Here is a 12,715-nt window from a genome sequence, read left to right as displayed (position 1 = left end):
GAGTGTCATTTATCTCTAGGATAAAGTGAACCCATCCTATTAGTGCTAGAATTTCTGCTTGTGCAGTAAGACTTGCCCTCTTCCGTCTCCCCACGTGTGACCTACACCCTCTCCAAATCTGCTCTGGAGGTTGGGGAAAAACCTCTAGGACAGGATTAGTGGATGCACCAGGTAGGAGAACATTTCATTGGGCCCTGATGGAACGTAAGACTTAGTGCTACGCTGGAATCCACTCTTCATATATATATAGAATACTTACTTTCTATTCCTCTTTCTGACATGGTTGTAGGCTTCCAGACCTTCTGTTAGTGTCTTCAACTTATCAGGCTCCACCTGAGTAAAGACATGAACACCAAGTCAGTCATTATTTTCAGGGTTTTCAGAGTTTTCTTACAACTTTGTATCACGGTTCTTAACTATATTTACCACTTGATGGTCAATTGTGTGAGAGCAGGTGAAGACAACTATTCTTCACTCAGGCATCCAATTATTAAATAATGATTTGCAGATAGACACACAGTCTTACAGTCTATGATCCTATGGGTTTCTGTCTCCATAACATTCCCTGCTTTTTAAACTCAGTTATTCAAGGCAGCAACAGAGACACCTTCAGATACATTATACAAACAAAAATAATAAACTTCAACACTGACTAAAGCCCACCTGGCATGGACAGCAAGGAAGGCCTCAGTCAGTAGAACACGAGACTCTTAATCTCAGGGTTGTGGGTTTGAGCCCCATGCTGGGCAAAAAGACTCCTGCATTGCATGGGACTGGACTAGATGACCCTTGGGATACCTTCCAACTCTACAATTCTATACAATGCAATTCTATAATTCTTCTGGGCTTCTGAAGGTGAACAATACAGTCACAGTAAAAGTGTCCTATAGAATGCAAACCAATTGGCACGCATGTAAAAAAGTGCATGAACATTACTCACAGGTATAAGTCACATATAAAACCCCTTGCATATCTATATTTACATATGAAAAATCTGTTCTGTATGTGGATGATTTTGCAATTGTAAAGTGCCAAATCTACACATTAACATTTAAAAATTCATATTAGTAACAACATTTCTTTCATCTAGGTCCCCCACTGCATAAGAGCCAAGAACTAGCTGAAACGCAAGAGAACATCCTGGCTTACAACTCTCGTGATATATGTTTTATCAGGGTAGTGGTGGCAGCAGGAATAGCATTATTGTGCTGGTTTTTGGCAAAAAGTCCCAAAGTCACGCAGGAAAATTATAAAAGGGCATTTTTCAGAGCAGGATGAAAGGAAAAGATTAACCATGGCACTAATTGCAACATCATCAGGGAGTTTAGGGTTAGCACAACTGAAGTCCCAACTTACTTAACTTTAGTGGAAACAATCAAGGTTTGCACCATATCAGCTAAAGTCCTGGATAAGATTTACCTGTCTACACAATTTAAATGGCAAGTGGTTTGTAAAACAATTATGCTTAATCTTAGTATCATTGATTATTAAAGCAACACATTTTGTTTTGGTACCAATATTCCACTATACAATTTAGTCCACTGTAATTAACAACAAAAACTACAAATTGGGCAACACTAAAGAGAGTTCAGCTGTTGTGAAATAAGGAATAAAAATTATAGATTTCAGCACCAGATGGCTCAAGTCAATTCCATTTCTAACTGAACTTTGTAAAAGCATGATTTCTTTGTTTTGTGCAGCCGTATGTACAAATGACATTACAATTATTATGTGTAGATAACTTTGTTTTTCAGATGGTATTCAAGAACTCCACAGTTCATTTCACCAACCCAATCAATGAAATTAACATTTAAAATCTGAAATAAATTCTATTAGTTTATCTTCATTGTTGCGTCTTTGGTGTTTTTTCTTTTAAACAAAACACACACACACACACTTAAATGGACAATTATATTTTTGTATCAATAATAGTGAATTTATACATTGCATGAATGCATAAAGTCAACTGAACCATTACAACAACAAAACTCCTGCTATGAGCTTCAATTGAGCAACAGGATTGAAACCTAAAGCCTTTATCCTGAACGTTTGCACGATGTAAGAACTTGGAGTGGCCAATTAACTTTACATCAGTATGTATCACAGCATTTGTGATATGGCAGTGGTAGAGCATTTGGTGTTCCATATCCTTTTTAACTGATCTGAGGACTCCAGCCAGGAGCAGCGAGGAATGGAGCGGATTATATTCAGGTATTTTTTTCTTTTCTCTCTCCCCCCTCCAATTTTAAAGATGTGGCTTATATTAGGGCCAATACAGTAGAACGGGGGGACGGGGACCAGCAACAATAATAAAGTTGATGATAACTACCTTTAAATTAAAAGGTAAAAGTACCCCTGACCGTTAAGTCCAGTCACGGATGACTCTGGAGTTGCAGCGCTCATCTCGCTTTATTGGCCGAGGGAGCCGGCGTACAGCTTCCGGGTCATGTGGCCAGCATGACTAAGCCACTTCTGGCGAACCAAAGCAGTACATGGAAATGCCGTTTACCTTCCCGCTGGAGCAGTACCTATTTATCTACTTACACTGTGACGTGCTTTCAAACTGCTAGGTGGGCAGGAGCAGGGACCAAACAACGGGAGCTCACCCAGTCACGGGGATTCGAACCGCAGACCTTCTGATTGGCAAGCCCTAGGCTTTGTGGTTTAGACCACAGCAACACCCATGTCCCTACCTTTAAATTACCATGCATTATAATAAATGCAAATGTTGTACAAATTTTTACAAATTCGGGGAATTAAATAAATCTATCATAAATTCATATTTAAAAGGCATCAACAGTGTAAGCTGTCAAAATGTATTTTGTGTATTTTTAAAAAAGTAAATTGGTCCTTTCCTTAAGCTATCTGTAAGGTTCACAAGTAGGAGAGAAAAGCAACCCTGCTCCTTTGCGATTGTAGTCATGAAATAGGAATGAAAACTCCATCAGCACATTAAAGGGTATAAGCAATAATATCTTTCCAAAAAGCAACAGAGAGATTAAAATATTGTGTAAGAGACACATTTGTTACTAATAAGATAAAATAAATGCATGTATAAATATACCTTCCCATCCTCAGTGCTTTGTTGACATGAGTTGTGAATATCATCTTCTCTTACTAGTTTACCAGGCCATGAAGTCAGTCCTTTTATTTGGCCCCAGACCAAGTCCCCAACGTTAAACGTCCTTGGCCTGTAATGTAGCAACTCATTTGAAGAAGGGGATTCAGGATTCCTTAGGTCATCTTCACTACTAATGCTTTTAGCATCTGAAGGACTAGGCACACACCCATTAATGCTTTTGGCATTAAAGTCCCCATTATAATGGATGTAGTCTTTAACTAGAGAACTTTCAAAGCTATTGGAGGAACTTGGAGACTGCTCCTCCACTGCCAGGTCTTGTTTAGAAGCATTCAGCAACTCTCCAAAACCTCTGCTTTGTTGAGGCCTGTTTCCATTCATGTGTGCACATCGTTCCACAGTGTTCTCTAGTCTTTCTTTAAAACTCATCATAGTTCTTTTGTAATTGCTATACCTGAAGTTCTCCTCCAACATCTTATCACTTTGACAATTTCGCTGGGGTAACAGTATTGGATGCTGCTTGCCTTGAACTAATGGCAGTGTGGAGACATTATTAGGTCTTTCATGGCAAGGACTGCTGTGGATATGGGATGAATGGTCTAAAAATTCCTCACACTTCCATCTGTTCATTTCCCCTCCAGGGCTTTGTTCCCCTTCCCATTGTTTTTTGGGTGTGTTGCAACCTGTTGTTTTATAGTATTCCAAGCCCTCCCCCTCACTGGAATTTTTAAGGTGTTCTGAATTCTTCAATATTCGTGCCCCCCTCGTGTTCCTTGCCCTACCTTCATGATCAGAAATGCCAACGTTTCTTCCATGGATTACTGCACTGACCGCACTAGAAAGATTTAATGGGTCACCAATTGAGGCTGTGAAGGCACTCATGGCACTCAGGGCTGGAATGGGGCTCATTTGTGTCGTACTGTTCACTGCGGTGGTGATAACTACTTGCATCCCCTTGCTTGCAGCATCTACCACTGCTTTGTAGATAGCATCGACTGAACCATCTCCCGGGCTAGCTAGGCTGAGGCTGTCCTTTGCCTGGTGCCCTACAGACGGCTCTGTCCTTTGCTGCAAGTTGCACACCGTATCTTGAAATGGAGGAAGTGGGGTGTTGGAACTCTCGGGAACTGGTGGCATCCCCATTTGACTGATCATTCTTTTGTTCAGAAAAGCTGCCTCCTCTTGCATTCTCACCTTTAAAAATCAGAAGGAGGGGAAATAAGATCAGGTTTCCTTTGATTTCTAATAGCAATTTCAGGTCAGAATTGTTTCACTCAAGACAAAAACTAAAAACATGCATGAAGAACTACTATTCATATTGATTCAAATTCATTTTTCATGGTGTTAGAAGTGAATGATAACACACAGGGACAAAAATAAAATATAGTCTATGCCTTTCCCTAATCAAAACACTGCCCAATCTCCAAATCCGGCAGCTAACCACAAACAGGAGCAGGTGCACCACAATATGTTACTGGGGAGCTCACCTTAAAAAGTTCTGCTCACCTTAAAAAGTTCTGTATTTTTATACCCTTGTTAGCAGAATGCAACTACATGCCCTGGTAAGGCTTCCAATCCTACAAGCTCAACCTCAGTTTTTTTCTATTCTTGATTCCTTCCTTTGGCTTGAATTACCCCGAAACACATTGCATATGAGGAAGTCACCCTTGCAGTCCCTGGGAAATGCTACTAATAGGCCCTTACAGCATGTACACTCCTTGGAATTCTGCATGAACCTACCTATACTTTCAGATCTTCTTCAGAGGCCCTCTGCTGTCTGCGGTCCCTACTGGTTACCTAGGATAGGGCCTTTTTGGCAGCAGTGCCATAAGGAACTCTCTTCTTGGGAAACTCCTTTCTCTTGGCACTTTTTCTAGAGAGCCTTTAGAAGATGCTGAGCCGGAGGCAATGCTCTGCTTGTGTTCTGCTGGGCATGTCTGCCTTTATACTTTACAAGTAAGTTATTGTTTTATGTTTCTGTTTTGCTCATGCAACTTCTGTTTTATTCCATGTTTTAATATGCTTTTGGATTTGTGAGTTTCCTAGGAGTTTTATTTATTTTTTTACTTTAAAAAGTAGGAGGACAATGGTGATACTACTTCTCCTTTTATTGCTCCCCCCCGGGGAGGGGGGGGGAGTTGGCTTCTGCTATTTAAATTCAGTTCAAGTCTATAGGATCTAAGGTGCAAAATCTGCCCTCAAGATTGCAGCCTCAGTGAATACCTTGATAATGTTTTCCCAGTCCCCATGCATGGAGTTTCTTGCGTTTTCCACCGATTTGATCAATATTCTCTTTATCTAACCATCACTGCAAACATTTCCTTTGAAGATCCCTTTATCACACACTTGCCAAGTTCACAATCTACTATCCAGTTGAACGTATATTCTATATGCATTATTGTAGGTCTCACTCTCATGCTACCAAACATTTGTTTGTTTATGTATTCATTTACATTATCTACCAGCTGTCTTTCAGAATAAGCCATCCCAAGGCAGCGTAAAATAAAAAATATTAAAATAACGCAATAGAATATGAATAGCTAAATGGCAGCAAAATTCAAAGTGATAAAAGCAGCAGCAGACCAATCCAAAGATTAGAAAATCAAAGAGTCTTTAGGGTTTGTTTATAATTCTGAAGTGAGGGAGCCAAACAAAGTTAGCAGGAGAGGAAGTTCCAGACTAGCAATAGGCTTTATCAGATTTCATCGAATCTTTACAGTCAGGTAAAAGGATGTGCCATGAAAATCAGTAAAGGGCAAAGTCTGGGGAGAGGGGGCATTTCCTGGGACTAGATAGAGAGGTCTGTAGAACCTGGTGTTGGGAGCCCTTTAAAATAAGAAGTTACAACCAGCACTTTGAATTGAGCTTGGAAGCTAAGGGATAACCAATGCAGCTGATGCAGGACTGCTATTACCGTATTTTTCGTCCTATAGGGTGCACCGGCCCATAGGACACACCTTGTTTTTGTTGTTTTTTTTTGGGGGGGGGCGAATGAAAAAAAATATATCCCCCCCCAGCCGCGGCTGCCGCCCCAAGGCTTGCAGACACTCGCCGGGGCTGCAGGCTGCTGCCCGCAAGCCTTGTGAGCCCGCAGGAACTCCCACCGGGCTTGCGGATAGCTTCCTGAAGCCTGGAGAGCAAGAGGGGGTGGTGCGCACTGATGCCTCTCGCTCTCCAGGCTTCAGCGAAAGCCTGCATTCACCCCATAGGACGCACACACATTTCCCCTTCATTTTTGGAGGGGAAAAAGTGCGTCCTATGGGGCGAAAAATACGGTACATGTACAAAGCATGAGACCCCACAAGTGCCCTTCTGTACCTACTGAAAATTTCAAACTTTGTTCAACAGCAGTCTTATTTACAAAGCATTGCAGTAGGCTGGAAATAACTAGTCCATGCATGACTGTGGCCAGGATTACTTTCACCAGATAGGGTTGTAACTGTAGATCCAGCTGAAGTTGGTTGATGCTGACATTACCCAAACCCGAGGAAGACCCAGGCAAACTTGGCTCTTGCAACCCCAACCAGGACCAGTTGCAATCATTTATCTAGTACAATAGTCTTCTTAATTAATCTCACCCCTATCTTGTGTGGATTAAATTTCTCCTTTTTTGCCCTCACTAACCCTAAAGAATCTACAACATCTGCAGGCTGTACTATGGTATTTTCACAATCTGCATCTAAGCTTTCCCCCCAGTATTATCTATCAAAGCCTGCATAGAAAAGCAGTCTAGCACTATTTGTCATGGCTACATTAAACAGTTACCAACATTAAATATATGCATGATTCATGTCTAACAAAGCAAAAAACCAGAAAGTCACATAGCACAATGTGAGGAAGATAAAAAGCACCCTGAAGGCCATGATTTTTGCAAACACAGGGAAATATTTAGTTGTATAGAATAACAAAATGATGTATTTTGCTATTATTCTCAAAGAATAAAAGCTTTTCTTCTGCTACCCTCTGCATTAATTTTCATCCAGCTTTTGAGTTTGGAAGTACTATAATGATGTTACTGCACAAGGTAGCTCTCTTTTATGATCTAGTAGCCGCTGATATTTTCTGTCATTTTCTTAGCTTAACTTATGCACACAGATAGCAATGACAGGGAAGATATTTAAAAAATGCATTTACAGGGATTTGTTTCAGAATACGTAAGTCAATGAAAGACCCACTAAAACTTAAACATTGATAAATAAATATAACACCAGGTCCAAGAATTGCAGAGAAATACTTTTCCATTGCCATTCTGAAGAGCAGTACCAGTTTTTCCTTGTAACTTATGAGAAGTGAAAAGTTCACAATGTAACAGTCTAAGAATAATCGACGGATGTTAAAGTACTGAGATAATAAAATTGGATGATTTAACTTCATACAGACATTGCTTTAAAATCCGCAATAAATTATTGAAGCAGTATAGGAATTTGTATTATTTTTCATGGAAAACTTGAAAGAACAAACCAACTTCTACCTGGAAATTCTGGAACAGACAAGCCATAGGGTTTGAGTTGTTAGGTGGCCCAGGAATGGGGGGCTGTCCTTGAAAGCCTTGGAGATTCTGATAGCCTTGAAGAAGCTGCTGTTGCTGATTTGATGGAAACATTTGATTGTTGTTGAACAGTGACTGTAGATGCGTCAGTTGATGATTATTAAGGGTAGTATTTATTGATGACATGTCACCTGCAATTCCAAACGTATAGATATTTAAGTCAACAATTTTCTGAAGGTGTAACACATGGGTCATATTTTACCACTTAGTGACAAGATGTGGAATAAAACTCCCTCCCAACCCACCCTTCAGTGAATCAATATTTCAGGGAACTAATATGCAAGGTATGGATTTCTTTCACAGCCAGCAGTCTTGCTTACAATGAAGTCTAACTCTGGATTCGCCTTGCATATACTAAATGCAACTTCCATGGCGTTTCTTAAATCGCAACATATTCTACAGCTTATTAAACAATCATTTAAGTACTCTCTTGTTAACAATATTTTTTTTAAAAAATCCTATTTAAATGTTTAACATTCCTACTACTAATACTGTAATAAAACCTTGTAAACCAATAACGGCACAAATTATAGAGACTGTTTACATTTAAGTGACTTATTTTTTACAAGACCTTTGCAAATGAATGAAACTTTTACACTTCTTTTTTTAAAGCCGTAACCAGCTAAGGAAAACTAGAAGCTACAATCTCATAATACTTAGTTGATGCAAGCGAGGTTAATTTTTATGAATGGGATCCAAAAGACCCCCATACACATGTGCCTTTGCATGAGGCTTGCTCGATTTCCTTCTCTGACCACACTACTTTATGTTGTGTCAAAAACTACAATACAACAGAAATAGAGGACTACGTGGACGTGAGAAAACCTGCTAGGTGTGTGGAAACTCTGCGCACAATCCTTTGCACACCAGCCTACTTTACAGGCACCTATGTAATGCTAAAGCATACACTTAGAAGACACAAGCAATTTGGCACAAAATGCACAAGAATTATGAATAAGCAACAAATCTGGCACAGAATTCAAATTTTATCACAAGTTTTTAGCAAAATAGGTCTGTGTTTATCAGAAAAATGCTTGTGCATAATACTTCTATCTATGTTTTATTAGCAGCAATTCACTGAACACACAAACACACACACACACAACTAGGTAGGCATATTCAGAAAGGAAGCACAAGAATTTGGCAGACTCTCAGGCCCAATTCATACATTTATATCACTGTTGTACAGTCATGTTCCAATGAAGGACTTCCCAATAAATGTGAAAATCCTCATGTGAAAATCTAGAATATTACTCTCTTAGATTTAAACATGTGAACTGGAATTAAACTTTCTATTGATGTTTGTCAAGTTGTTTAGAAACCATTGGTTTCTTACCAAAAAATGAGAATCCAAGAAGCAAGGGAACTTAAGTGTAGAGTGCTAGAAGGGCAGCCTATTGCCTTGAACCTGTGGAAGACTGTACTCTGAGTGCTTTATATATACTGTGTCATCATAATCTAGGGATTGGACACATTGATTATTATTATTATTATTTAATTCATATGGACATGGAAGCTTATCTATTGCACAGCTACTCATACTAACCCTGTGATGCCTTGAATATATATCTATATCTTTATCTATTAAAAAAATGCTGCATCCCAAAGATGCATCTACGAGATTTGAAAAAAGTAAAAGCCATTCCAATTGGTTGGTTGAATTTTGATGGCATCATACTTTCTAAATAATAGGGTTTTAAAAATGCTGTTTAAAAATGTCTGTCAATTATATTTGCAGTCTTTCACTGGAATTGTTAAGCAAGTTAACATAGCATAAACGTTTTTGGGGAAAAGTGCAATGAAATGGAGTTTTGAAAAAAAGGTTGAAAAAAGAAGTTCCCACCCACCACCATTTTTTTTCCTTTTTTAAAATCTGTGAAAATATTTAACTTACCAAGTAGACCTGTCCCCAGTAGAGGGTTAAGTAGCTGTGGCACCACAGAGTTACTGTTGAGTTTAGCTGAACCAGATGTACTCCCAGCATTATTAGATATGCTCAGCAATGTTTCTGCCATTGACACCACTGCTGTCCCACCAAGTGTTGAGACAGACAGTGCTGCCACTGCTGATGATGTAGTGGCTGTGGTAGTGGTAGCCTGGGAGGAGGTTGCTATGGAAACCTCTGGATGATTAGCAGGGTTGCCCGATGTAGAGTTCAGAACACCACCCAGCAGCTGGGGATTCAAGGGCATTAATCCTGAGGCCCCAGTGACAGCTGGAAGGAGCAGGGGGTTTGAAGTAGTGTCTGTGCCTGAAAAGCTTGGGAAAGGGTTTCCCAGGGAACTGGTTAACAGGGTATCAGCTCTGTTGGTATCTGACTGACTGCTAAGCAAGTGATCTGGTGGTGGGGCTGTCATCTGTGTTACTGAGGGTACAGGATTGTGTTGCTGTTGCTGTAACAGATCTGAGATGGACAGATTGAAAGGTGCTAAGGGGAACATGGCAGCTGTTTGGGCTTGGTTCTGTAGAAGAGCTGCTAGCAGCTGGAAATGAACAGGTTGCAGCACCTGCCCATCCACATCACCGGAGAGCAAAGCTAAAGCAGCATTTACATTTGGGTTGAGAATACCTAAAGGATTGAGGGTGACCTCAGACTTGCCTTCTCCTGCTGAAGGCTGCAGTATATTTAATAGATTCTGGTTTAGGAGGTGCTGCTGATTCACTGGCAAAGAGATAGGTAGTGAACTAAAGAGGTTTGGATTCAAAGAGTGCGGAAGGTTGTTGTTTGAAGTGCTGTTCTGTGGAAAATGCAGAGCATGTTCATGACCAACAAAAGGAAAGTCATTCCCAAGGGGGAGCTGGCTATGTAGTGGGTTTCCAGCTGCAGTTGTGACAATGACACCATCTTGAAGAACGGATGTGGTCTTGGTGATGGCAGGTTGACTGGTGCCAGCTATAGCTGTGGATGATGGTGGTCCTGTCCTTCCTGCAAATGAGAAAGAAAGAAAAAAGTATCACATATTGAAAGATAAATGGCATAATGAATAACTGGTCATAAATATCAGGTGGAGTTTGCAACACTCAGACAAGGAAGAGTTATTAATATATCTCCTGCCTTATTTACAGTGACTCACAAAACAGATAATTAAAAAACCAGCAAAAGTACTAAATCATGTTACAAGTATTCAAAGCAGTATTAAACTACCTGAAAACAACAAATGTGTGGAAACAGAAAGCTGGCTTTTCTTCAGATTTTATTTGTTACATTGAATGAATGCTGCACAATGCAATTTAATACTTATGTTATTGTCAAACGCTTTCAGAACACTTTAGGTAGTATGTCAACTGAATACATAAATAAAAACAAGTGCTTCCATATTTTTCTAAAAGTCACCAGGGTGATGCACTGTAGAACATATTCTGCAACTTCAAGTCTACTACTGAGATAGCCTTGGGCCATCTCCTAGCATAAACAAGACTACCGCAGGGCTACTCTCTGTCCTTCAAAAAGAAACCACTGCATAGGGCATTCTGGACCTTTTTAAAAGAAGCTCATATTCAAGCCACCTGGGTTTTTAAAATACAGAATAGAATTTGTAATTAATTATTTCAAGCACTATAATGGGAAATATATGAGAAAGATTATATAAGAAATATTTTGCATTAATACATTACTTAAAAACTCAGCCTCAACAAGACCATTTATTTATTTGTGGTTTTGTGGGGTTTTTTATTGTTGTTTTTGTTCTTGGGCAAATACCAAGTACAGCGTCAGAGTATGAGGTAGGCTTAAATTCTAATAATAAGATTGTAGAAAGTTAAGGAAGACAGATTAGCAATCAGAACAAACAAATTCCATTCTCAAGACTGCCACCATGTGGCTTTACATATCAAAAACATAATGGGAAATATACAGATAAAATATGCATGTATGCAAAAGCACGGCTCTTGAGAATGTGAGAAGAAAAAGACTAGGCAGAATAGAAGCTAAATCTAAAGCTCACTGACAGAGCATTCTGAAAGTCCCACTATTTACATATTGCTGTAAGTTCTGCACAGTACAGAAAATATTATAAACCTCTGTCACATTTATATCCTATCCTTCCTCCAATAAGATCAAGGCAGGGTAAATGGGCTTTTACCCGTTTTATTTCCACAGAAACTGAGGGTGGCGAGACTGAGAAGTAATCACTTGGTCAAGACTGTCAAGCAAGCCTCATAGCTACCACATTTAAACTCAGCTGTAAAGCTCTTCACACTTTATGCAAAAATTGCAAAAACTTAGGTCTTATTTACAGAATGTTGCTTGCAGACACATATGCATTATATAGGCACTTTGTTTCTGTGTGAAACATACTTCCATATTTTGTTTTTCAATATTTTTTTATTTTGATTAATAAAACCAGGTTTCTTAAAATAGAAGTTCTTCTAGTTCTCTCAATCCAATAAAACAATGCAAATGGCATGTAAAATATTATGAGACTATTCATGTTATTATTGGACTCCTGCAAAGCACATTTGTGGGCCTACATTAGAAGAGAATCTGGAATGGGTTGGGCAGCTTGATCTCAGAAAGCAAGCAAACATGCACATACATCCATAGGATTTATAATACTTGTATGCATAAAAAGGTAAAGGTAAAGGTACCCCTGTCCGTATGGGCCAGTCGTGTCCGACTCTCGGGTTGTGCGCCCATCTCACTTAAGAGGCCGGGGGCCAGCGCTGTCCGGAGACACTTCCGGGTCACGTGGCCAGCGTGACAAAGCTGCATCTGGCGAGCCAGAGCCACACACGGAAACGCCGTTTACCTTCCCGCCAGTAAGCGGTCCCTATTTATCAACTTGCACCCGGGGGTGCTTTCGAACTGCTAGGTTGGCAGGTGCTGGGCCCGAGCAACGGGAGCGCACCCTGCCGCGGGGATTCAAACCGCCAACCTTTCGATCGGCAATTCCTAGGCACTGAGGCTTTTACCCACAGCGCCACCCGCGTCCCTACATGGTGGTAAGGCAGAAAATATTTTGCCATCATGGAAGTTTAGTCTAGGCTCCATGGTGATTTAAGCACTGCAGTTAAGGCACCGCCATTCATTAAGGCAGCCAGAGGAGGCTTAGCCAAGTCAGTCAACAAACAGTCAATGCATCCATAGA

At 40.1% G+C, this 12,715-nt stretch overlaps 1 protein-coding gene and 1 long non-coding RNA gene across 6 annotated transcripts in view; one reads left to right on the top strand and one right to left on the bottom strand.

Annotated features, from left to right (window-relative positions):
• Window positions 1-11,843, top strand: part of LOC310833876 — a 45,550-nt gene extending 33,707 nt beyond the window's left edge. Inside the window, exon 3 of the long non-coding RNA XR_014558978.1 lies at window positions 11,728-11,843. This is a non-coding gene — a long non-coding RNA (uncharacterized lncRNA). The remainder of the gene's footprint in view (window positions 1-11,727) is intronic.
• The window catches only part of MBD5 (methyl-CpG binding domain protein 5), a 109,504-nt gene that overhangs the window by 7,508 nt on the left and 89,281 nt on the right, over window positions 1-12,715 (bottom strand). For 3 of the 5 annotated variants that reach the window (XM_083703641.1, XM_083703640.1, XM_083703639.1), the window contains 4 exons: window positions 9,523-10,554; window positions 7,551-7,759; window positions 3,065-4,273; window positions 260-333 (listed from right to left, as the gene is read on the bottom strand). In XM_083703641.1, coding sequence (XP_083559767.1) covers window positions 260-333; window positions 3,065-4,273; window positions 7,551-7,759; window positions 9,523-10,554 — 2,524 coding nt within the window. The remainder of the gene's footprint in view (window positions 1-259; window positions 334-3,064; window positions 4,274-7,550; window positions 7,760-9,522; window positions 10,555-12,715) is intronic. The other 2 variants (XM_083703643.1, XM_083703642.1) reach the window with 1 other exon arrangement.

This window comes from Podarcis gaigeae, assembly GCF_964106915.1.
Source record: "Podarcis gaigeae genome assembly, chromosome: 1".
Lineage (NCBI taxonomy): Eukaryota > Metazoa > Chordata > Lepidosauria > Squamata > Lacertidae > Podarcis > Podarcis gaigeae.
The sequence above is the reverse complement of the archived record's forward strand: the minus strand, read 5'-3'. Positions and strand labels throughout refer to the sequence as shown.